Raw genomic sequence first — 25,772 nt, forward strand, 5'->3', positions numbered from 1 at the left:
ATGCATACATAAAACCTCACCAGATATAGAAGGAGAGGGGGGACTTGGAGAGCCATAGCCATAGTCGTTCACTCCGATAACCCGGAAGTCGTAACTGACCCCTTGTTTCAGGATATCCATGTTGAATGTGTGTGATGTGGCTTCCTTGGGGATGTCTTTGATTAAGATGTCCCACAGTCCCTCATCTGTAATAGACCATAAGTTATAACTTTGGGTCAGAGGAGACAAGAAAGGTTCCAAACATTAAAATATTGCCAATATGTCTTTGTTAACAGGTTGTTTGTTTGTTAGATAAAAGGCTCTGGTGTGGCTGGCAGCTCCTGGGGTAATTTATAATTCCTACAAATATTACACAATCCATCAATTTCACTGCTCTCCTAAAATTTACAGCAACCAAATCTACATTATAAATAGCAGTGCAGCCATACATCAGATGAAGCTGTGTTCGATGACTTGCTGCTTGTGCTGGAAATCCAGCCAGAGCCCATTTATTACACACCGCTGTGTGTAAACATCAGAGTAAGCCTGGCTTTTTTAATGAGGTACACAAACATAAACAAGCACCAGACTACATCTGTCATGTTGCTGAACTTTGGCAAAAGTTAAAAAAAGTTGATGTAATCTGATGAAGACAAAAACAAGTTATCAAGTTATATGAGAGGTATGGCCCTTGGCATATGGAGAAGAGAAAATGAGTGGGGAAAGGCTGTGTAGGATTGGTTTAACCATCTTCATCATCCACTGGGCACTGACCTCTGCTATATATTACCACCCAACAGTACTTTGAAATCTAGCACTAAGTATCCCTGTCAATTTTCACTTGAAGGTAGTGAAACATCTATCCCCTGTGAGTCTCCTACTATCCATCACCCTCTTAACCCTGCCAGGACCTGTCAATCACCGCTGAAACCGAATGCCAGTTGTATCAGCTGCAGAACCTCAATCAATAAGCTATTAAAATACCAAGAACACAAACTTTGGGGCAACAGTTGTTGACTTTTCACATTACTTTTCTTAATCAAACTAACAAGGAGAGTAACATAATGTCTACACATTCATGACTAAAGTGGTGATCATCTGGCTGTGTCCTTATTCACCTGATGGTCTGGCCTCAATGACGTAGCGTGTGATGGGAGCACGTCCTGGGTCCCCACTGGTCCAGTGGATGGTCAGGGCCGAACCATAGCGTGTGATGAAGGGCTCTCCAGGGGGTCCTGGGGCTCCTGAGGATGATGAATAGTCTTAAAATAAAGCATTTAAAACTAATAAAAACATTACAATTACCTTAAACATGCATGGCTGCCACTACCTTCTCCTGGGCCTGTGGTGATGTTGGCCTCCACCTCAGGGCCGTAGATGAAGGTCTTGGCCCGGATGCGGAAGTTGTATGTGATGCCATCAGCCAGGTCTCTGAGCTTCAACCAGAGGGGGCCGCTCCCCTTCACGTCCACCGTCACTGTCTTACTTACGCCTGGGGGGGAGGGGGAGTGAAGACAGTCGGCACAGGCCACTGAAGACTCTAGACAGACACACCACATTTAGAGCAGGTCTTACACAGGCCAGGCAACGTGGGAGCACGTTCATCACAGGCAAACACACACAAATGCAGGAATGGAATTAGTGGTGGGGAATATGTTTGCATTTTGGGATTTTAATCACATGTAATTTAGGATGAAAACAGAAGCTATGTAAAAGGTTGCAATGACATGTTCAGGTAAAAGTGATGGTTAGCTTGTAGCTCAAGAATAATGCACACCACAAGACTTTGACCAGACTGGGTTAAATCATTTTAAACAAAATCTGAATTCTACACACATTTGAATTTATAATCCCAAATGATCTTGTAATGTGCATGAAGCTTTTACAAAAGCCAGCAGCCATTTTGAGCACAGTGGGTAGGAGTGAGAGCTTACCATCTACTGGCATGCAGGGTTCGTAGACCAGGCGGTAACCCTCAATGATGCCGTTAGGGAAGGTGGGCTCACCCCAGGACACATTGACTGAGGTGGTAGTCAGCTCACTGAAGTGGATGAAGCTGGGAGCACTGGGAGCTGTCACATACAGAGGTCAAAAGATGCATGGGTAATAGTCAGTACACTAGGTATGTGTAATGGAACTTGGAGGTTTTGCTGTGACAAATCTTTAGACTCGTGGTAAAAGGTAGGCATATGTGTATGGGAGGCCATGCACACTCAAATGTGTTTGTGAGAGAAACGCTTAGCTCCAACTAAAAGAACCAAGAAGCTGTGAAGACTGTTTTCTTCCTTTTTGCTAGTTTGAAATACAGTATTGAACTTCACCAAAACTGTAAAGATGTTTTCTTTTACCCATGGGTTTAAGAAAGAAGAAAGAAAGATAGGAAAGGAGCACGGCGGCGGTTTGATGGGGATAGCCTTCCTATAGTTGCCCTCTACACTTCAGACAAAACAGGAGATTCATAGTGTGTTTGCTGATTAGGAACTTCTGCTCAGAGTGTGGTTCTGCTAACATCATTTGGCAAGCTGACAGCAACAATTAGCATCTTCTTCACATCAAATTCTTTCCTCATGGTTGAATCATCCACTTTAACAAAACTCTCACGATTCCCTAAAATAACATCAGCACCAACACTTAAATAAGACAAATGAATGAACATGGCTGTACACATTTTAATTGTTTTGCTTTAGTCATGTAATCCCCATTTCCTCATTTATCTTCAGCTTGTCTTCTTTTTCACAGTACCTCTCCATCATGTATTCAATCCACAGGGAAATATTTGTTTTACTATGTTGCTATTGCAGCAGCCATGACTGCTGCACTCACTCAAACCGTATAAAAGACCTACAATGTTTATTGTTATCTAGTGGTGAGGTTAACCTGCTTGCTGAGTCCGTCCCCTCGTCGGTGGGCTGCGGGGTCCATCCCCAGCAGCATTGAACGAAGCTACACTGATCATATAGGTGGTGTAACCGGTCAGGTTCTTCAGCTTCACCCCGCCTTCAGGCATGAACAGAGTCCGCATTCGTTCCGTGTCATTCTTACGCTGGTACTCCCAAAAGTAAACCTGCATGGAATAATAAAGGCATAAATAAAAAAAATCTAAAGATACTGCTGAGGGACTACAAAAACATCTGTCTATAACACTCAGTGTTGTTTCAAAATCCCTTAAGGGAAAAACATGTCCTTTTATCCAATGTAAATATTTTCTTGGAAAACAGTGTGAGCTCAAAGTGTAAAAATGTGCATTTAATGGGGTATACCATCAAACAGATACTGGTCCTTGGGAACCGCAAAAACATTTAAAAATGTATATGATGATACAGGCAGAAGACAACAATACTGTCTTTTGAAGTAGGCCCACAAAACATGTTGCTCATGGGCCCAGTGGCAGTGTTTGCTGAACATTTTAAGAAAAGTAAGAATGTGACCTTGTAGCCCTGGATGTCTCCATTCTGAGCATCCACAGGTGGAGCATCCCACATCACGTCTAGCTGGGTGGCTGTTGCAGACTGAATAGCCACGTTTTGGGGTGGAGCTGTAGGCACTGTTGAAGGACATCACACAAAATAATATACTTATATTAAATGCCTAGGACATTTGCACGAAAAGATTTTGTTTTAGTTTCTGATATCACTACTTTACTCAGCGTGTAAACAGGTAGCATTACAGCTCAAAGCTTACATAGCCTTGTTCATCTTATATAGTAAAGCCTGAAGAGAAGATAAATTATGCCTGAAATCTCAGCAAGCTTCAGTAAAGAAGATCATTTTAGGACACAGATTGCAGGGAGCAGCGGCTGTATGAAAAAGCCTTATCCACCTGAGGGTGGGCAAATACATTTTTGCTTGAACTTGTGTTGATCAAAGTGTCGGGTAAATACCTGCTTCTCCCACAAACACCTCCTGTGGTGTGCTGGTTGGTCCCTCGCCCACAGCGTTGTATACACTCATACGTATCTCATAGCGCTTGTGTTTACTTAACTCTGCAGTAAAAGCAGACAATCGCAATTGTAAAATTAGACTGTATTTAACAATAAATCTGTGAAATGGAATATTTTACTTTCTATTTTCCACATTTCACAGGGCCAAGTTAATAATCAATGAACCAATAAAGACATCAATTGACCCTAACCCTTAACTTTAACCTTCCAGGGGCCTCAAACCATCAGTAATCCACTAGCAATGACATGTTCTCTTACTGGCTTCCTACTTGTAAATACTGCAACTTGGAAGTGAACACTGTCTTTTTATGTTGTTTGGGAATTTCTGCTTCAATTACCAATTGTTACACTTTGTTGTTAAAACAGGTACATTGTAATTATGTGCTGCTGAATACTGCAGTGTGGTGGTACAGGAGAAATATGTGGCCACCTGCTTTTGTAGAGCTTATCAAAATAAGCTGACATCTGCAAAGGGAGGAGTATGTTGGACTCAGTGGATTTGTGTACTCGGTGTCCAGGAATTTCTGTGTTCATAGCGTTTCGGTTGGCCTCGACAGATGTCTTTGTACATATGCGATGTGAATATAAGCAGCCAAATGTTGTGTTAATTTGCTCGACACTTTGCAGCAGAGGCAGTAGAAACATATGGTTAGAGCCAAAGAAGGAGAGATTTCTTTAACCTAATTAGTTTGGGTACTGAATTGTCAAGTACACATGTGTGTGTGTTTCATGATACAGTCACATAATAAACTTACTGTCCAACTCATACTGGGTCAGAGTTGAATCACTCAGATTCCGGATGCTGTAGGGGGCTGCAATGGAGAAGTGGAAAGAAAAAGAGGTAAAATGAGAGAGAGGTAGAAGAAATGCAATAGTATTAAAACTAATATTTAGGTTGTTGAGAAGGGTATCACTACTGTCACACCAAACCCACACAATCACAGTGGTCACAGGTCTGAGTGAGCTCCAGAATGATTCAATGAGAATAAAATTACAGGCTAAGCTGCACAGTTCCAGAAATAGAGCAGTTCCTGAGTAAACTTGATAATAGAATGCACCTGATGGCTACTGATCACAAGATGAAATGTTTTGCTGTGAAGTGTCAAGACCACCGGGGAGATCTTTAGAACAGAACAGGCATGTGTGAAAGTTTTACTCTGGTGGAAATAATGGTGCTGTGACACATAAAGACAGCGGTGACAGTCTCGGAACTGTGTGAAAGTGTTAAGGACTATAGTAAACAGCATTCTTTCAATATACTTTTGCTGAATGATGGCATTTGCAATTTCTGTCTTTAGTTTAAGTCCTGACTTACTTTAGATTCATAATTAGCTTTTCAAATCACATACAGCACATTTACAATAAATGCAACATACTGACAGTTCTTCTAGATGAAAACATTATGCTACAAAATATATCGACACCATGAATGGTAGAAAAATGCAATTTCTTGCACTGGCTGCAGTTATTTCTCACCAGGGAGCTCAGTCCAGGAGGACACGCTGTTGACGGTATGAACTGTGTAACTACGGAGACGGTCATACAGCAGCTCTCGATAGCGAATTCGAAAGCCCAGTAAGATTCCATTGATCTTCTCCTCAGACGGGGGCTGTAAAGGAAAACATGGGGAGTTAAGATCTAATGTAGCAGATCCCTGCAGAACTGAACTCCAGGCATAGCTTTAAACACAGTACTGCATGGGATCCAGTTTTTCACTTAGAATAAGGTCATGTGAATTGCTAATTTTACTTTAACAGCCCCTAAACTTGCATGTGTCTTCACTGTATAAGTCCACTTCATCATCTAACTTACCATCACTGAAGAGACTTACAATAAGTGAAAGACAAAGACAGAAACACTCTCGACTCAGTCTGAGCTCATCCACAGGTGAGTAACACAGAGAAATCCCCCATGGATAACATGACAGAGCAGGCCAAGAGGGGAGAAGTAGACAGAGGGAGAATAAGTACTTCTCTGTCCTTGGAAGTGTTTCCGGTAAAAATAAAATTGCGGCTTGGAACCTCCACTTTTTGACCTGGTAATTTAGGTGTTAGTTCGGGAGAGGGTGTTTTTTTTATTTTTATAACACAAAGTAGAGGCTGTGTGTAAATGTGAGCAGCACCCAGTCTGTAAGTATAGGCCTACACCGTATACTGTCATGGTCTCTCTTTAGAGGCCACTTTCTCAGACTTTGTGCTAATTTTGGAAACAAAGAAAACAAATGTTTTCTTACCTGCCAGAGGATCAGCACAGAGGTTGTTGTGTGCGGTGTGACAGAAAGAATTCTAGGCGCTTCGTCGGGCGCTGAGGCGATAAAAATGAGATCAAATGAGCTAAATTGACCTGAAAATGTGCACAATTCTAAATGCTAAATCTACCCATGTGCAGTGGCATTTATGGTGGATAAGCATACAATAGTTAGAACAGCCGTGGACAAATGAGTCACAGTTCAACATCAGTGGAGCGAGCATTTGTTTAGTTGCCAAAAGCACCACTGGGCAAACTTTGCCAAGGTTTTGAAGCTGTGCTCTTGTCTCACGGTAACTGTAGATGCTAAGTGCATGACATCACTCGCTGCTTTCACCAGGACACAACAATAGGCTTAGTCATCCCAGAGCGATAAAGAAGTGTGAAGTATTAATATCCATCCATCCATCAATTGTCTATACCCCTTATCCTAACAAGGGTCTCTGGGGGCTGGAGCCAATCCCAACTGTCCATACCCCTTATCCTAACGAGGGTCGCTGGGGGCTGGAGCCAATCCCAACTGTCACTGTCACTACATTTGCAAAAAAAAAAGTAATGGCACTGTTTGCAGTTTCCTGATTTTCTGCATAAATTGGTCAAACACAATATTTCTAAGCTGATAAAACACAAGCACTCATGATCTTTCATGTCTTTACTGAACACACCCATTAAAAATACAAAGTGATGGTGGAAAAAGTAATGGCAACACAAGGTTTCTGATGTCACTGAATGTCAAATGGAGTCAGTTGTTAGCAAGATAAGCAGTATAGATAATGGCTGGATTGAAATATTTATACTATGAGAATAAAATGCTTTCTCATGATGTCGCTCTTACCATCTTGTAGAGTTGTGATTGCTTCACTTTCCTCGCTGTACTCGCTGTCCCCTATGTCATTGGTGGCTTTTACTCGGAACTGATAAGATGTGAAGGGCTTCAGCCTTAGGGATGAAAGCAAAATAAAACACATCAATCTTGATGATAAACTACAGTGGATCTTAAATGTTTAAGCCACAGATATTGAAAGAGAAATATAGTCTCACTGTGGAAGCCACAAGGTTTTCAAGCAAACTACTAGGCATGCTTTAAACCAAAGCCTGATTGCTGCATTTGCTAAACTCCTTTCCTAATACCCCAAATACCTTGGAACATTACTTCACATAAATAAAAATACTTCATACAAATAAAAATACATATGTAGTAATAAAGGAGATGAAAATGAGTCCATGACTTTAACCACAAACTGTTAGTTGATAAGCACTCTCCACCTGGATACTATGTAGGAGGTGGCCTCATGGTTGACAGAGGCAGAATGGACTGTCCAATTGCTCTCTGGAAGCTCTCTGAGCTGCACCGTATAGTAGCGGACGGGGGACAGGCCGTCACTGCCTGGCTCCCATGACAGCAAAACCTGGCGGGCCTGAACATCTTTCTGAGGAACCATGGGACGGCTAGTGGGCTGGGGACGAGCTGGAAGGATGAACACACAGACAGGAGGTGTAAATGAGGGGAAGAGAGACATTGGGTAACAGAGGTGTTTGGTGAGAGAAATGAAAATGATTGAGGGAATTAATGAGAATTGGGTGTTTGAAGGTGGAACACAAATGAGAGAAAAGAGTCGAGCTCCGGTAAATGGCTTTGAAAAAAGTTCACCTTTACTTTGCCTGCTTACATTTGTATGAGCTATGTTGCACAGACAAGAAAAAAAGTGCAATTCTGCGGAATGAAAAGTAGCTGAGAAATGAAAGCTGCATAGTAAACAATCCGCTCCATGCCTTGAGGGAAGCAGATGGACTGATTCATTCTAACAACTGCATCAGAGCGCTTCTGATAAACACCCACAGGGCACAAATGCTTCTTCAAAAAACACATCTGCTTACTGGACTGTAGACTGGAAGTGCAATGAAGGGTTAGCACAACTCTCTACAAACCTGCTCTTAGAATTATGTATACATGTGTTGTTTCCTGTTTGCTAGAAAAACCACAAATGATGTTACTATTACACTTCAAAATTCCACTTTACTTATCAAAACACCATTAGAAATAATGATGTTTCTCACATGCTCATTCAAATTGTTGTATGATCATCTGCCACACTTCCAGGACTCTTAGTAATTAAAATAGAACACATTCAGGCATTTAGTTTACCTCTCTTTTCTGTGGTGACCACCAGCGCCTCAGCGGCCTCTCCCCATCCCTTCCTTGTCTGCGCTGTGATGCGGAAAACATAGACGGACTCTGGCTTGAGGTTGTTCACTGTGTACTGGCGAACGCTGGGGCTCAGTACGTCCACTGTGGCTGTGTTGCTATTGGTGGAGTTGAGGTGGTATGTGATCTGGTAGGCTGGAGAGAAATTAATGACAAACAGTCTTATTGGAGGTGTCATAAGTGATAAATTACATCTAGGCTGTAAAAATCTGTTGTTTGCATGGGTTTTCCTAACAATACGAGGACAACCAAACTTCTACAAGCAGCTTTGTCTCTTTTTATATGATTACATTAGCACCTGGTCCTGCATGCTGCTGTGTGGGTTGGTCATAATTACAGTTTTAAATAAATGATCTGACAGATGTAAAATGAATCAAATGCTCACAAGGAAATCCCCTACTAGTTTATACGAGAATCCAACTCCCTTTACAGCAGCGATACCCCCCCCCCCCCAAAAAACACACAAATAAAAAACATTTGATTTCCCTCAAATAAAACTGCCTAGCCTGTCAAGTAAAAAACAAAACATTATAAAAGCATGTAGAGAGTCATCAGGAATGACATCTGTGAGCCTGGTGGTGCATTAAATAGAAATATGTGTGCAGTATTTCCTCATACTGATATTTAGAGATGAGATTCTAGATTTTCTGGTAAAATTTCAATAAATAAAACTAACCCAGAAACAAAAAGCACCTTGTTTATTACTAACCAAGTATAATTCCATTGGGCTGGGAGGGGGACTGCCAAATAAACCGGACTGATGTGGTCCGCACTTCAGGGAACAGGATACCCACTGGAGGACCTGGCACTGGAGGAATGCAGCAGAGATAATATATAACACATCTCAGAAGTTATTCAAGATCCCAAACTCCCAAACTGGTGACCACAAATTGTATGAAGCTAAAGATATATCCCCCACTTGCTTTTAGGGTGAAGGACACACTGTAAATTTCTCCAACAAAGCACAAAGGTTGCCGGCATAAAACAAAAATATAGCTTCCATAAAGCCATGACTTATTATGGTTCTTGGACTAAAAAAGATAAAGCACAGTTTTACATATGTCTTGTATGTAATGTCACAGAAGAAAACTTTACTACACATCTGCTGTCAAGTGTTTTTATGCTTTGCTACACTGAAATAATTGTATTCCACTGCTTAGTGTTACTTAGTGCTATGTCCCTACCATCATCCAAAGTCCTCTCCAGGATGGTTGGAGAGCTGGGCCGCCCATCTCCAATCCGCGTGAAAGCCAGAACCTGGATCTCATAGAGTACGTATTTCCCCAGTCCAGTCAGCTGAACACTGTGAGTGGCGTTTCCCTCCACTGTCCAGAAGTGGACTGCACTGTCAGAGTCCTTCTCTTTGTACACCACCTGATCCAGTGAGGAGACAGGTGATAAAGAGAAGATGGGAGAAAATATATTTTGAAAATTAAGTAGAAAAAATGGCTTCACATAGTGTCACCTTGCTGCTTTTAATACTGTCTAAACAAAGGTGACATTTCTAAACACTAATGACAAGTCCTCAACTGCTTAGTAATGCATGGTGAATAACTGTGAACCATAAAAAGCACAACAACCTTGTAACCCAGAATGAGACCATTTCTGTCTGGCTCAGGAACCTCAAACCAGCGCACCAGGATGCTGCTAGAGGTGGTGGCGAAGGCAGACACGTTGGTGGGTCCACAGGAGGGGACTGGAAAACAAAGAGAGCAGAGAGGCGAGAACATTATGCCTGAATAGGCCATTGTTAGCCATATATTCTGAAAAATTAAGCTGTCATGGTCTCTGTGTGTGTGTATTTAATGTATGAGTGATGTGCTATGGTTATATACTATGTTTGCACATAGCCTCTGATATCCTGGTACTGTATTCCCTCCAGGCCCACCAAAAAAAGACCCAAGAATAGGCCTTTTCTCTCTCTTGGCACTCATCCCTGGGCATAAATGCACTGACTTAAGAATTTGCTAGAGTGAGTGGAAAAATGAGCAGAGGAATTCCACATTCAAGTCCATGTGTTCTCAATTTGCTTCGACTCGTTCCTTCACTCCTTCCTTTCCTCACTACCCAACGTCTGGTGAGGAGGGAAAAGAGCTGTCTTCACGTAACCAGAAGAGGGCTGCTAAAAAGATTTTAACAGCAGTGGGAAACGGTCTGCTCACACACATATGGCAGAGCGTAAACCATATATGTGTGTGTGTCATTTCTAGTATGACTGATAATGTAACTACTCAACACAAAAACACAGTATTCAAGGTGTTTTTATTTTAAGAAAATCAATCAAATTATGGTGCTTATTCAGGAATGTGTGTGTTGCTGTGGGTATGTTTTAAGCAAGGACTATCATTTGTACTGTTTGTCTTACAATGTTACTCTGCCGTTAATAAACGAGAAAACAACCAAAAAAAAGAAACAGGATGAATAACACATTTGTTAGAATAAATCCTAATTTCACAGCTTTTCTTGACAAGAACTTGGCACTTGGCAGCAAAAAGATCAGTGTTTTCAAGTAATTAAGCAAGCAGTGCAATGTTTTTGTAATCTGAACAGTGTTGTGCAGTTTGTTATTATTCAAGGATCATTGATCATCTGATCTCCACAAATCAGCATTTTCACAGAGGATGACAAATGAGGCACTAACTCACCAGACTCCCTCGTCCTGCCTCGGACTGGCTGACTCCAGGGCCCCATCCCGATGCCGTTGACAGCCTGGACCCTGACCTCGTATTCTGTCCATTCCTCCAGGTCCTCGATGGTGAACTCTCTTTCCAGACGGTCAGTAATTACATGGGTCAGTGCCCGGCCCTGTGAGCCTGCACGGGAGTACTGAACCCTGTAGCCCACCTGCTCTGCGTTCCCATTGTATTCCCATTCAGGCAAAGGCTGGGCATGAACAGTGAGAAAGGAAAGAAAGAGGAAAAAGTGGGTTCAAATAAGCCAAATTCTTCAGACTAGGTTATTAAGAACTGCAACGAATAATTCAGAGGTAATATTCCTGCAGTATGTACCATCCATCGTAACCAGAGGCTGGTCTCGCTAGCAGTGCGCAGGGTGACGTTGGCGGGGGCCATGTCAGGAGGACCTGGTAGGGTCTGGATCTTCCTGGAAGGCTGGCTTGGAGGACTGGTGCCCACTATGTTCACCTGGCGCATACGGAACCTGGTGTGCGGAATCAAATTTAACTATATTTCAGTTTCTGCAAAGGGACTGTCTCATTTGAACGGAATAACAGCTCAGATCTGGCAACTCAAAATGAATTCCCATGTTCAACTCTACTGAAATGTAAAGTGGTAGAATGGTGAGAACTAGCTGTAGTGGGTCTTAAGGGACTGGCTCTGTGAAATGTTAATTGGTTATACTGAACATGATCATGGAAAACAAGCAGGCTGCACCAAGACTGTGCAAAAATCACACTAACTATAACAAGCTTGTATCCAAATCACAAGAAAAACAATTAAGCTCCTAGGATATGCTGAAATGAGCTGAGATACTGTAGCAAACAATCTCCTCATATGTAGTTTGTCACAATCTGCACAAGCTTTATTTCCATGTTATCAGGCATTGCTTAAGAATATACTAATATATCCAAGGATGTACTCTCCAAATGAGGAAGACATGGTGAATACAGTTTCAAAGTAGGCTACCTGTAGAAGGTATATGGGTTGAGACCTGGTACTTCTAAGGAGCGAGCCTCAGGTTCATTGGACACCTGGTGAACCATCACCCAGTCCTCATTTTCTCCCACCACACCCACCTGACACCAAGACAACACAAATCATGACATAAGGACTTGGCAATGAACAAAGGGCTTCAAGCAATGCTGAAGTCCCCTGTCTAAACTCAGCTGGGGAGATCTGTATTCAGTCATATTCAATATAAAGAATAAGGAAGAGGATTCCCAGAGCAGTAACACATGATTAAGAAAAATGGAACCTTCTGCATTAAATCTGCCTCACCTGGGCCTCCACCTGCCAACGGGAAATGGAAGTTTTGCCATCATAGCCAGGTTTAAACTGCAGGATGACAGAGCGTGGGCCTATGTTGGAAATTGCCATGTTGGTGGGAGGGCCAGGGAGCTCTGTGAGGATGCAGAAAGAGTCGGACAAAGGGAGAGAGAGGTGAGAGAAATGTCTGGGGGAACACATAACTGACAATGCTTTACAGTACATGGAGTTTGTCTGAGTGCCTCTCACACAGTGTGATTTTGGTTTGTAGGCTTTACATAGGAAAATCCACCTACTACAGCACCCTCTTGTGGATGTACAGATACTGCACACAGGCAGATTTCTCAGCAGCTCCACTTATTTCCCTCCCTTGTTCCCAACTTCAGCTAAGACAGCAAAAGCAGATTAGCTTAGTAAAAGATGCTTACACACAGTACACAGGTGGAGACAATGCCGTGAATGTCAATTACACTGCAGTTATCTAGAGATATGATTCAATCTGATAGCATGTTTATACTTGAGCTGAGCAAACAAGAATGGATTAATCCCTTGAAATCCTAGGGGGGAAACAAATCTCAAAATGGCAAATTTAAAGAATGTCGAGAAGGCATTTTTGTGTATATTTTGTGGATGTCATTCTTGATGACTTTCTACATGCTTTTGTAATGTTTTTTTGTGGATATCATTGTTTGCTTGTGTGTGAATGTTGGAATGTTTGTGTGTAACCTGTGTGGGAAAGTTCTGGTGCATAACATAAGTTATTCTTCATATCTTTGTCCCTCACTCGTCCCTTAAGATGAACTTATACATACTTCCATTCCAAAGGAGAATATAGCTAATATAAATTCCAGCTGAAGTGTGGACAGAGCCTAACATTAAAAAGATATAATCACTCCAGCGGACAAGCTTAAACAACAACTCTAATCAAACGCAGAAAATATCTGTATGACTGATTACTGACGTGGCTTTTAGCTGGATTGTTACGGTACAGTTGCAGGTGCAGAGGCGCTTTCTTTATACATATACAAAGGGATTGATGACCATTCTGGGGAGTGTAACCGCTGCTCTGAAGCCTGCTCGCAGTTTAACAGCCTGTCATTTCACAGGTCTCACAGATGTTCAGGCTCTGAATGCTGCTCTAATGAATGATGTGGGCATTGTATTTCTGTTGAGCAATTTTGCAAATATGAAATCATTAAACATTCTAATTGCCCTTAATGCTTTCTTGGGAACTGTTATTTTGGCTGTGGGGCAGATATGTGTATTGGTGTGTTTTTTTCTTTTTTGTTTGGCTCTGTCCCAGCTGAGTTGACTGGGGTCTGATTTCACTCTGTCTGGTGCCAGAAACCAGTGTGTGTTCACCAAGTGCAACGTGAAACAGTTAATATGCAGGTTCAACAAAGGTTCCCAGCTACTGAAATAGAACCCTGATAATGTCATCAGGCTTATCTTGGCTTGGTCTTGAGTTAAACATTTTAACAGACAGCCTGCCTTACAAACTCCAGATGCAGAGATTAAAAGGGGAAATTTAGGCGACACGGAGGCCCTAATAAACGAGGCCACTGAGTTGCACTTTGGGAAATGTAGGATCAGAAAGCTTAACTCAAACTAGGAGCTGAAAGGTGGGACATCTCCATCTCAGCCATTTCAGCCTCTCACATGTCCATGTACAAATAATACATCTTTTACCACAGAAGCACCACAACTGATGAACAGTCTTGTAACCTGGGAAAATAACTGAGTGGCCTGATATTTTTGTAATTCAGGTGTTCTGACCTTTAAGTTTAGTTTAGTTTATTCATTTACAGGGACAATGCATATTAATTATATTTCTGTCAATGTGCCAGAGTTAGCCAAAGAGGCTAATTTTCATCTTTAGTCCCTGAGTAAATATAAAAATAAAATACAAGTTACAATAAAATCTCAAATATAGAATGGAATCAATTGGATGCAACACAATACTATACAATGATATACAATAAAACATGATAAGGCATGGGCTGCCATACCTACATATATACCTATGCACTGATTGTTTGGTAACTTACCTGGTGGGACGCCAGAGGAGATGGTGGAAGAGGACAGCTGGCCCTGGCCTTTGGAGGTCATACCTGCCACTTCAATGGTGTAGGTGGTGAGAGCAGTGAGTCCAGTAACTCTGTACTCTAAGGTCACATTTGGCAAGTAATGGGTGACTCTAGTGTTTGTTCGGTTGTACTCCTCCCATGAAATGCGATAACCTGAAGAACAGCAGAGATGAGTTAACACCAGCAGACAGAGAATCCTCTCAGGGAAAATTCGACAGCGGTTTAGCTACAACAGTGACTCTACTCGCCTGCTACGGGGCCAGCTATCAGAAATATCAAATTAACTTCATCAAAAATTGAATACAGCAAATTATATCAGCCTGTGATTATACTTCCCTGCACAAACGCACATTCTTTGACCACTCATACACACACGCACACACACATTGTGTTTCCATTACTTCAGGGGACTTTACATTGACTTTCATTCATTTCCTGGAGACCTACTGTAACCTTAACCAAAGCTGACACTTGCTGTAAATTTACACCATATCGCTTTCATAAAATATGATCATCTATGTTGTGTGGACCGGGGACCGGTCCCCACAAAGCTAGCATGCTCCCGGTTTTCCATCCCCACAAGTACAGAAGAACAAAGCCACACATACACACGCACGCTGCCCTCTCAAAGTTAACGCATTTTGTGCCTTGGCCAGCAGCTCTTTTCATGTGACTGCATAAGTCAGAGGTAGTATTTTTTGCCAAACCAGTAATTTTACATGTCATGTATGTGCCTTCTCCTGGGAATGTGTAACGCATTAACATTTTTTTTAAGTCACATTACAAAATCCTGCTAAATCTCAACTGTAGTAAACACTTCACTGGTGGCTATTTGTTCTTTATTGGACGTTTGTACAGAGTGGAGTAAGAGCATTAATTAAACTGGAATAGAAGTAACACTGGCTCACTGGAAGGATCTTTAATTAGAACATTTTGCATGTACATCCCTGGTGAGATAAATATTTACTTTGTGGATTTTACTATTTTTCAAAACAAGTTACAACATAATATTTGTGACAGTCAACACTTGGTTCCTTGTGTGTAAAATAAAAATGGTGTATGACACAAACCCAAATTACAAAGACATTTTTTTAATAAAAAAAGAAACAAGTGGAGAGCCTTGGAAGAAGCTAAATTCATCCAAAATAGAATATCTCTTTGTGCACAGTTATGGTATGTTCAAGTTTAAAGCCTTTAGCAATAGAAACAGATTAAATGTTGTCCCTGAGGAGGAACAGCTTTGTTTGTTATGTGCTTTGGATGAGACTGAAAACGTGTGCTTCATATTTTATTGGTCTTTCTACAGCATGATGAATTATAGGCCAAAGCTTTTTAGTAAATAGCCTTACTTCTATTATGCGAGAACAATTATGTTTTAAAAAGGGCCTTTATTGTGGCAGGGCCTTTATTTATTGAGCAGGGCTTGAGAGAGGAGATGATCTGATGATGTTCTGCATGATCCACCAAACAATAAACAACAAACAATAAAGTAGCTGTGTTAAGTGTCGACACCACTAAGTATATGTACCACTACAAGTTTAACTTGCAAACGAAGTGAGTGTACCTGTGAGAATGCCGTTCTTCTCGCTGGGCTCACTCCAGCTGACTTTGAGCGATGTGTCCAGGATCTCAGTGAAGCTCAGGTGACCCACGGCTCCAGGAGCTGGACAGGGATAAGTGAGGATAATGAGGGTCAATGATCCAGTCTACATACAGCTGGTATATTGGACTTAGCTAACTGGTGACAGCATTTGTACTTTTAAATGTCTTAATATTCCAAACCACTAAAAACAAATTAATTGCCGGAAAGAAACTGATAATAAATGGTTTTTAAAGCTTGACCAATAATCTCTAAGGAAACAAAGTCCTAATTATGATGATCCTGGCTGGATGAAGAATAGACTCATTCATTAGCACTGCCCTACAGCTTCGTTCTGCATGAATAATAGATCTTGCCCAAAGGATGCGTTGCTATGAGATACTCACGTGTCCTCACCGCCACGGGAGAGAGAGACTGTGGAAAAGAAGTCACTTACTGTCCTCGTGTGTCCTTAGTGCTTTGGGCGGACTGAGGGGGCCGTCTCCGGGTGTAGTGAAACACAGCACAGACGTGTAATACTCGGTGAACTTCTTCAGACCTGTCACATATCCCACATGGACGCTGTCCTGGAAGTTCGGGCGCACTGTTACCATAGTAACTTCTTTGTCTCTGCTGGGCTCCCAGGCCAACAACTAAAACAAGGCAAACAAGAAGAAAAATGTAAATGTGAAGAAAATTATGAAGACAGCCAAGAATAAAGCAGCTAATCATTTTTTTTGTAATGATTCTCACACTTTTATTGTCACCAAACTAACAGCAGTGTTTCTCTCCAGCAGTCCTGAGCCACTCTGATGAGTTATTTGGCATCACAGCTCTCGCAGATATATTTAGAAAGATGCCCCGAAGAGGTTTGGACTGGCAAGGAATGGCTGAATAGCTACACTAAGACTGGGAGAGGAAGCAAGAGCTCAAGAGAGGCATGATCGTATCCCATCATCCATGTTTATTGCAGACCATACAGCATCTACAAATGGGACCTGGATTGACCAATTAGCTGCTTAGATAATGAGTCCCAGTGGCATTTCTAATGGGTTTGCTTTCAGTTTCCAGAGTGATGAGGGAGCATCCTGGGAAGAAAATACCTGGCAAGAGGATGTCAGAGAGATAGATGTTTGACTGTCTGCCATCTCTCTCTCTCTCTCTTTTTCTCACCACTGCTTAACCCTCTCCCTGAAGAAAAACCTGGTACTTAAAATTCAAATGGAGTTTGTACAGTGACCCCTCCACCCAGCTGAGCAAGGCCTGTGGAGCCACTGGAACAGACAAAAAGACAGGGAAAAAACTCCAATGACATAATTAAGCCTCAATAGAGTCAATGTAGTCCTACCCTATGGATGTGGATTTATGATTCCCTTCATTTCAGTGAAGTATACACAAGAGACAGAGAGATGGATGACTTCCAAGAGCCCATAACCAAATAATGAAGACATTCATCATTACATACACACAGCTTCACAATAAAACTTAAGAAAAATGGTTGCAAAGATAAACAGAATGACCTCTGACTGACAAATGGGTGAAGCAAGCCCATTGTTCACAGTGCCAACAAACATATTGTGCCCCTTGGCTTTTTTCTTCCTCCTGCTACACAGGATATGTGATACTACAAGTTCAGCTCTGACAGTTCTGTCAATGGACATGATGGCTGGTGGTGACGCCACTGCGGCAGTTACTGACCTTGTAGCCCTGGTTGATGCCGTTGATGAACTGAGGGTTAGGGGCTGTCCACGTAAAACGGATAGTTGTCGAGTTGATCGCCTCAGCCTGCACGTTTCCGGGGGCGATAGTGGGTACTGGGACGGTTGAGGAGAGGAAGAAAATGTGCAACAGAGGGAAAGAAAAGGAAGTAAAGAATAAAGAAGAAGTAGAAAGGAAAGCAACAGAGGTGTGAGGGCGCCTTTCAGTTGACTGCTACAAGTCTGCCTGCATCTTTCTGGGTGTCAGTATTGATCGATGCTGCACAGGTCAGGGCAGATACTGCCATCACTCCATCTCTCTGATGACACTTACACCTAATACCTGGGTCTCTGTGGGGTTTGTGTGAACTGCTTATGGATCTTAGGGGAATATCACACCTTTGTGTGGTCCTTACAAAGAAGAGGTAAAGGTAAGGTAGTTGGACAGTGGTCAGCACTGGCTTGTAGGAGAGTTTTAGTCAGAGACACATAAAACCAGATGGTTACTAGAAGAATTGTGTTAACCTATAATGACAACACTGCAGAAACAGTCTGATTACAGTTAACACATACAAATGTAGACTCATCTTGAATGACACATCCAGTGACAAAAAAAAACCTCAGTCACAGAATCAGCCTCAGTAACAAAACAAAAAAAACCTCAGTCACAGAATCAGCCCTGATTTTGTAAATAACATTGATGATACGAGTGCTCACCTCCCTGCAGAGTCCACTCAGTGACTTTATGGCTGAAAGTGCCCAGACCTGCCCCGTTGTAGGCAGCCACCTCAATCTCATAGTTAGTCCAGATGATGAGGTCCTCCAGCAGCAGGTTGGTCACATCTGGGCTGGAAATGTTCTTGATTTGATAGTCCACAGGCAGCCCAGTGAGCCGGTACCTGAGATACACAGGATCAATGTGCTTGAGAGATTTGTACCCTGAATTTGACATTTTTGTTTGGTTCCCTGACAAGGAGGGTACAGTAAAGTACTTGAGGCAAAACCTGTGATACACTAGGCTCCCTGCTAGGGGGAGACAAAGCACCAGGAAACAAGTAATTAAAAACCACTGACAGCACTGACTGTTGTCTGGAAAACACCTGCTGTTTCATTTGGATGAACTGAATAAAAAGCCTGACAGAAAACCAAACTAATTACATGTTTACAGATTTACAGTCAGTTTGGTATACAGCTGACTCTGCCTATTGTAGTAGCTAAACTTTCTGAAGTCAAACCATTCATTAGACTTTAGTTCGGTTTAGTTTAGTTGAAACAGACAGTGTGAGGTGAAAAATACTGTACTGTGTGCCATTAAATCAGTTTGCCATCATTCGTTATTACCACTGATAATGGACTAAAAGTTTAGTTAAAAACAGAAATCAACAAATCCAAACAATCTGAGTCTTTGGGTTTGTGAAGGGACACAGCTAATGGGTATTAAAGACATTATATAACAATTTCTTTCAAGGTCACAAATTAAAAATGAAATCAATCAAATATCAAGATATTGCATTATTAAATTACATTATAGACTTTTACCTCAAAAACAGAATGTTAACATCCCACCTCTGATATAAAAGTAAGAAAGAGACATGTATGAGTGGAGGGTGGATGAACAGGGGCCCTACCGGACAGTGTAGCCCCTGAGGATGCCGTTCTGGTGGCTTTCAGGTGGCGGCTGCCAGTCCGACCACTAGCGATGACATTCTGAGGAGCAGCACTGGGTGGCTCCTCTGGGAGAGAGACACTGCGGAACACACGCAGAATAACACACTTGTATAATTTCAAATAAAGCATTTACTGCAATCCTTCTTTCTTTCTTCTCAAGTGCTTCATTTCCTTTCTTATAAACCATGACCATTTCCTGTGTGATTTTTTTCCCCAAAAAATGCATAGTACCCACCATCATTACCACATCTGAGAACGTCATAGAAAACCTGGACTATTCAACCTTCTGAACACTATACTGTATATTCACCCTGACAAGATGCCCTGATTGCCTGGGGAGAAGATGTACTGGATATGAGAGATGAAGTGATATCAGTGGCAGTGACTTAGTCTCAAATGGCATCACAGTGTTCAGAGCCAGCCCCCTGCAACACAGACAGAGCACCCCCGTGGCTCTCCTCTGGCTAGGGAGCTGGTGGTGTGGATGACTGGTGGAGGTGGGGTGAGCGACTGGGGAGGAACAAGTGCTTGACATTGTGTACACGAACATCCCTCTTCACTGATTCCTGATTGAAAGTATCAGTCAAACTGGTCTAGCAAATGGATTTCATGAGCACTAGGACATTTCTGCCATTGCTCACTGCTACTGCCAGTTAAACAACACGCTAATGAAAATCTAATATGCTAAGAAAAAAACATGCATTCTAGGAAAAGTACAACTTGAAGACCCCTTCCCAAAGAAAGCTGTATATTTTGTACCTATAATGTTGAATAGGAATTGATAAATGAATGTGGACCACACTGAGTGATATCTGTCCTTAGCTCACCGGTCTGTCTCCTTGCTGAACTGCCCCTTCCCCACATCATTAACGGCACAGAGTCGGAACTGATAGGAACGCGCCGGGATCAAGCCATTGACCGTCACTGCTGTGGACTCTGGCTCAATATTGGCAAGCAGGATGGCCCAGGGAGCATCTAGAACAAAGAAAATCAAGTTCTGCACCTTGTTCTACATGCACATGCAGCTTGATTGTTGCTATGCTATACAATCACTTCAACATCCCTTAAAAAGTAACATTTGTCTAATATCCCTGATACTCAGAAGAGATTTTCATTGTAATGCCCGCAATCACTTTGTCACATTTTAAAATTCTAATTCATTACAGAAACAAAATTATGCTGAGAAACAAAGAAGCAAGGGGATCAGAACAGTGAGAGTGCAATGTGTTGCAGATTATAAGCAAACAGTTGCTCACAGAGACAGACTGCTTTGTAGCTTACAAATCCAATTTGAGATTAAAAACAATAACAGCCATTCTTCATTAGTCTTAATCATCATGCACGTAAACACTTTTTCAAGTTATCTGCTATATTTGCTTCGCACTGAAACATTTTGGGACAAACACTGGCATCACAGATGTCTGGCTACGTGGAAAAAGATGTATAGAAAAAAGTAACCTGAAGTACTGGCATCCCATGAGCTCCATATACCCAAATAATTATAAATAACTGGCACAAAGGACACAAAGCAGACAACAGAGAAGGAAAAACTAAATGAATGCCTGACTTTATGAACTTATGTGACTTACTGTTCTCAGAAACCTCCAGGATGTAGCGTATGAGGGGACTGTTGCCATCAAAAGGTTTGGCCCAGGACAGGTCAATGGCTCTTCTTTCAGACATGCTCAGCACAGCTGTAGGGTTCTCTGGGGCATGGGGCAGCTGCCTGCAGGGAACAGCGAGACAACATCGATAAATAGAAGTATCTCTCTTACCACAGCAAGAGGGTTACCAAGCACCGTGTTCCTCTTAGAACATACTGTATGTTGTATGAATCCAAAGTAAAGCTGAATGTTCTATCACAGAGAGATCAGTTTGACAGATGTGGTGTGACAAGACAGCAAAATGATTCCTCGTCAAGATGGACACACAGGCAAACAAAATGAGATGGATATCACCAGAGGAGGGAAATGGATTGAAAGGCATAAGGAGACAGACAGGGAGAAATGCCCTGACAAAAGCATGAATAAATGAGACCAAAGCTGGGGATCATTAATTCATTCATCCATAAATTCAGATAAGCACATCCAGATTGATAGATAAACCTTAAAACAACGAATGGGTATAGGCAGTAACTCAGTCAAATGGCAGCCAGCCAGCAACATGGCTGATAGTGACAAAGAAAGACAATCAGTCAGTCAGTCAGTCAGTCAGTCAGTCAGCCTGGCAAACAGAAAGTTAGATGTCATTCATATTCAATTTACCCATGCTGCAGTGACTCACTGTGTATAACAGCAGCAGGCAAAGTTTTGGAGAAAGAAAATATGAGATGACAAAAACTATCTGGAAGTGTTGGGATGAGTGTGTGTCAGCATGTGTGTGTAGTATCACACAGAGGGAAGGAGGAGGGGGCCCCCTGGGGCTGGAAGTGTGTCGGGTGAGAATGAGGACAGGGGAGGTGAGGAAGAACAGGCGTCATTTAAGTGGAAATGAGTCAAAGGTGTCAATAAGAGCAGGCAGAAAGGCCGGTGATATTAAGTGCATGTGTGTGTGAGTGTCTGTGGTTTTCTTGAAAGAACATGTTCCTTCCTGTGTGTTTGCTCTGGAGAAACACAAATGTGAGAGAAAAAGGAAAATAAGAAAATAGCAAGTCAGGCAAGTGGTGAAGGTGGTGGGGGGGGGCGAATTACCTGACACGGAGGTGTGCACTGCGGGAGTCGTTGCCGCCAACTGAGGTGACTCTGCATGTGTATGTGCCAATGTCACCTGACCAGGTTTGGGAAATATGAAGGGTGCCATCTGTATCCATTCGGATGCGAGGAATGGACTGGACGTTGATCACCAAGCCCTCTTTCTCCCAGACATGCCTGGAACACAGTCATCAGTCAGCTGAGCTGTTGATGCTTTTCTCCTTAACATCATCCTCATCTTTATCACCACCAGCACGACCATCATGCGCTGCTGCAGCATCATTCCTTCAGTTGTATCAGTTGATCAGTTTAAACATACTGAGAACAAAGTACTACTTTATAAAATGACTTTTTTATCGTGGTATTTGTCAACCTGAGTGCTATCACTTGTTTTTGTCAATGATGGCTATTAGTCACAATAAACTATTACTCACCACTTTCACTGTAGAAATTTGTTATCCCATATATTAAAAACAATGCTCACACACTGACAGAGCAACCAAGTGGGTCTTCACATGCCAAAAAATAACATCTTTTTCATGTTACAATCGAAAAAATGTGAATGGAAATGTGAACGTTTTGATCAGAAGACCATCATCAGCACAGCTTACAGACCCAGTAGTTCTACAGAAATAAATTCACTCAGACTATGACTAAGGAGACCAGGACCCCAAGGTGTCCCCTTAAACCACTGAGGACTGATCACACTGTAGAAAACTGGAAAATGTGCATTCACGTAACCATCAAACAGCTTGAGAAGTGCACATTCCCTGTAGTTTTTATAAAAAGATCCAACAAGTCCAACCCAAGGCAAACACAAAAACAAAATGGACGGAAACATGAGAATAAGACGGAGGTTGGCAAATACTGAATAAAAAAAAGATAATAAAGAAAGCTTTAGAAGTGGCCTGACCGACTAGAAAACCCAAGGCTATATGAAGTGGGCCAGATTTGCTCTAAGCAGCACGAAATGAGGCGTAGACAAGTTTGTTCAAATTGTGCAAATCCTGCAAGATAAAAATCCACTTTGCATTCAATCTAGATAATAAACTTACTTTGGATCAGTGAATGCACTCTTTATATGTAATTTATAATAAAGTCATGACCCATTAACCAGGTTACTGTAGTATCTTATGACTCACTCTTACATCAACCTCACTCTAAACTCAGGCTTGGAGAGTGTCATGTCTAAATTTTCAGGGACCACTGGGAGCCTCTGATATTAGTATTCCATTATTTCTGCTCAGTTACATCTTCCAGTGAATGCTCGCATAATGCTGAAATGTAAACTATGATAAATAAATGAAGATTTGTATTATCATTTCTTCTAACATAATCTGAAAAAAATATGTTATTAGGGAGGTAATACTCTGTCTGCCTTCTGTCTCTTCAGATTCGCCCTCAGAGCTGCCCTGCATGCATATACTAGCAGCTGCTCGCTACATATCATCAAAACTGCACAGCTCAAAGAGATCTTCAGATGTAGGCTTGGCTTCTGAATAGAAAGGAACAGAACGGTCTATTAATCTCTACTTAGGCCGTCCACATGCTCAGAATTCAGCAAAACATTTGCTTTGAAGGTTGCACTGGTTGGAACAGTGTTTGATAGCTGGAGACGTGCGAGACACACTTTCTTGTAACGACATACATGCACGTCGGTGGACAACAAGCATGTCTAACCCACGTAGGTGTTTGCTTTTATACGAAATGCATGTTTGGATCACATGTTTGAACAGTAGTTACAGTATTTCTATACATGTATTTACTTTATGTTTATGTGAATTCGGTTTAACCCATAAATACACGAAAATGTGTCCCAAAAAAGTGTGTAGCAAAACTGAGCATCCATGGACTTACAGTATTTCCTCCTGTCCAGACTACTCTAACTTTCCTTTCACCAGTCTTAGCCAGACATCACTGAATCACTTGCAAGTGGGCCAGAAGGTCAATGCAAGGCTTTTGAACAGGTCCTCTAAAACCTATCTTGATTTCTTTACATTGACTTTCTATCAGATTCTGACTCCGAGGTAAGATTTGCCTTCAGAGTCGGGCACCCATATACATTAGTAAATGTCTCTGAGAGCTCGGGTCTTCTGATCAGGGCTTGTTGGCTGAATCGTGTTCCTGTCTTAAAATCAAGCAGTGCTATGGCTTTGAAGTGATGGTTCCTACACCCAGTCTAGATGATCTTGGACATTGTGGAGACCTTTAAAAGGACAAGGCTGGCAATATCCTTACCAAATATTTAATGAGAAGATCAAAACAAGCAGTGAATATATCCAGCTAACAGGTTTTTGTCTATGTATTCCGAGACTGAGACTGAGCTACACTGTCCAACAACAATGAAAAGCACATCAGTGAAAAACGCTGGGTGGTGAGTCAATCTTATGTATACCCTGCTACTCTGAATACTCACTAGTGCACAAATGTGTATTAATACATGACTGAAAATAGCTGTTTTAGGGACATACTTAGTTAAAAACACAACTACAGATGCACCAAACGTATTTCTAAGGACTGTAACTGACATCATACAAAGACATTTTTGTAACTTTTCTATAATGAAAAATTACTTTGTATTAAAGTTTTACATTTCTGTCTTTCTCTCACTCAATTTTTAACAAACCTCCAACTGAAATGAAGCGTAATATTTGTACTTCTCCAAATATAAGAAGGTGCAACAGGCAATAGAGACAGAAGAATATCTATTACTACTGAGCACACAGTTCTTTTTGAAGTGTGTGTAGTTCGTATTTGCTGTTTCGCAGGCCTATCACACAGAAAACTGGCCATTTCTGATCTTTGCCAATTGATCAGTGCATCTCTAAATAAAACCATAAATTGTTGAGACAGAATTAACCTTAAAAACATTTAAAAAGCAGCTCAAGATCTATTGTTAAACTTTGTTTTGTGTCTTTTTAATTTTGTCTGCACTTGACATCTGCTGCTTTTGTCTTTTATAGCACTTTATGACATCTGTTCCAGCAAAAGTGCTATGCAGTATAAATAGCGCTATATAAATCAACTTAATTACTTAATAGAGTATTTGTGAGTGCATCCATACCTGACAGTTACACTGGGGTCATGTGTGACTCCGCAGGTCATTATGGCTTTAGTTCCCTTGATAACACTCTGGTCCTGTGGGGGGGTGGTAATCCGAGTGCGAGCTGTGGAGAAGAGAAAGACAGAGAGAAAGAGAAAGAGGGAAAGTGTGGTGAGAGAAAACAGCCTACAAAATGTTCTTCCTGAGAAGAACACCACCAGAAAAAGAACAAACAAGTTTCTGAAACCTCATTTCAATTGAAATGACATGCTGCTGTTTTGTATTTTGTTCCTTGATGGCTCCTTGCAGAAAACACCTCAATGATGATTTCATAGTTGCACAGAAGAGTGCTTTTGTATCTGAAGGGCTTGAGCATAGCTATGTTATACTACATAACCTCATTTCTGATAAACAGACACTGTTCAAAATAAAACTCCACCACTGTTAAGTTTCTGTTTTTGCCACACGGGAATGAATGTGAAGAATTTTTGGGCATTGACCACATGCGCGTTTGTAAAAAAAAAAACAAGAAAGACCTTGTGCATAGTTGCACACTCACCCCATACCACGAGGTCAGCAGATGCCTCGTCGATGCCCCTGGAGTTACTTGCCATGCATGTGTAGGTTCCAGCATCTGAGATGTGTGATGGGGAGATGAGCAAGCTGCCTGACTCGAGCAGGGTGAACCTGGG

General features: G+C 41.7%; 1 protein-coding gene across 1 annotated transcript in view; it reads right to left on the minus strand.

Moving 5' to 3' along the window:
- Window positions 1-25,772, minus strand: part of sdk2b (sidekick cell adhesion molecule 2b) — a 234,493-nt gene that overhangs the window by 14,287 nt on the left and 194,434 nt on the right. The window contains 32 exon segments of the mRNA XM_020613837.1: window positions 21-185; window positions 1,098-1,223; window positions 1,310-1,471; window positions 1,914-2,051; window positions 2,857-3,043; window positions 3,408-3,523; window positions 3,860-3,961; window positions 4,675-4,731; window positions 5,396-5,528; window positions 6,153-6,223; window positions 7,002-7,105; window positions 7,433-7,634; window positions 8,313-8,507; window positions 9,082-9,180; window positions 9,557-9,746; window positions 9,953-10,068; window positions 11,018-11,255; window positions 11,381-11,531; window positions 12,017-12,126; window positions 12,329-12,450; window positions 14,365-14,556; window positions 15,968-16,066; window positions 16,440-16,635; window positions 17,681-17,796; window positions 18,397-18,578; window positions 19,308-19,365; window positions 19,368-19,426; window positions 20,175-20,322; window positions 20,937-21,073; window positions 22,038-22,214; window positions 25,102-25,204; window positions 25,640-25,772. The exon segment at window positions 25,640-25,772 is cut by the window's right edge and continues 10 nt beyond it. Of these exon segments, the coding sequence (XP_020469493.1) occupies window positions 21-185; window positions 1,098-1,223; window positions 1,310-1,471; window positions 1,914-2,051; window positions 2,857-3,043; window positions 3,408-3,523; window positions 3,860-3,961; window positions 4,675-4,731; window positions 5,396-5,528; window positions 6,153-6,223; window positions 7,002-7,105; window positions 7,433-7,634; window positions 8,313-8,507; window positions 9,082-9,180; window positions 9,557-9,746; window positions 9,953-10,068; window positions 11,018-11,255; window positions 11,381-11,531; window positions 12,017-12,126; window positions 12,329-12,450; window positions 14,365-14,556; window positions 15,968-16,066; window positions 16,440-16,635; window positions 17,681-17,796; window positions 18,397-18,578; window positions 19,308-19,365; window positions 19,368-19,426; window positions 20,175-20,322; window positions 20,937-21,073; window positions 22,038-22,214; window positions 25,102-25,204; window positions 25,640-25,772 (4,384 nt within the window).

The sequence above is a fragment of the Monopterus albus genome, unplaced genomic scaffold (genome assembly GCF_001952655.1).
Source record: "Monopterus albus unplaced genomic scaffold, M_albus_1.0 scaffold139.1, whole genome shotgun sequence".
Lineage (NCBI taxonomy): Eukaryota > Metazoa > Chordata > Actinopteri > Synbranchiformes > Synbranchidae > Monopterus > Monopterus albus.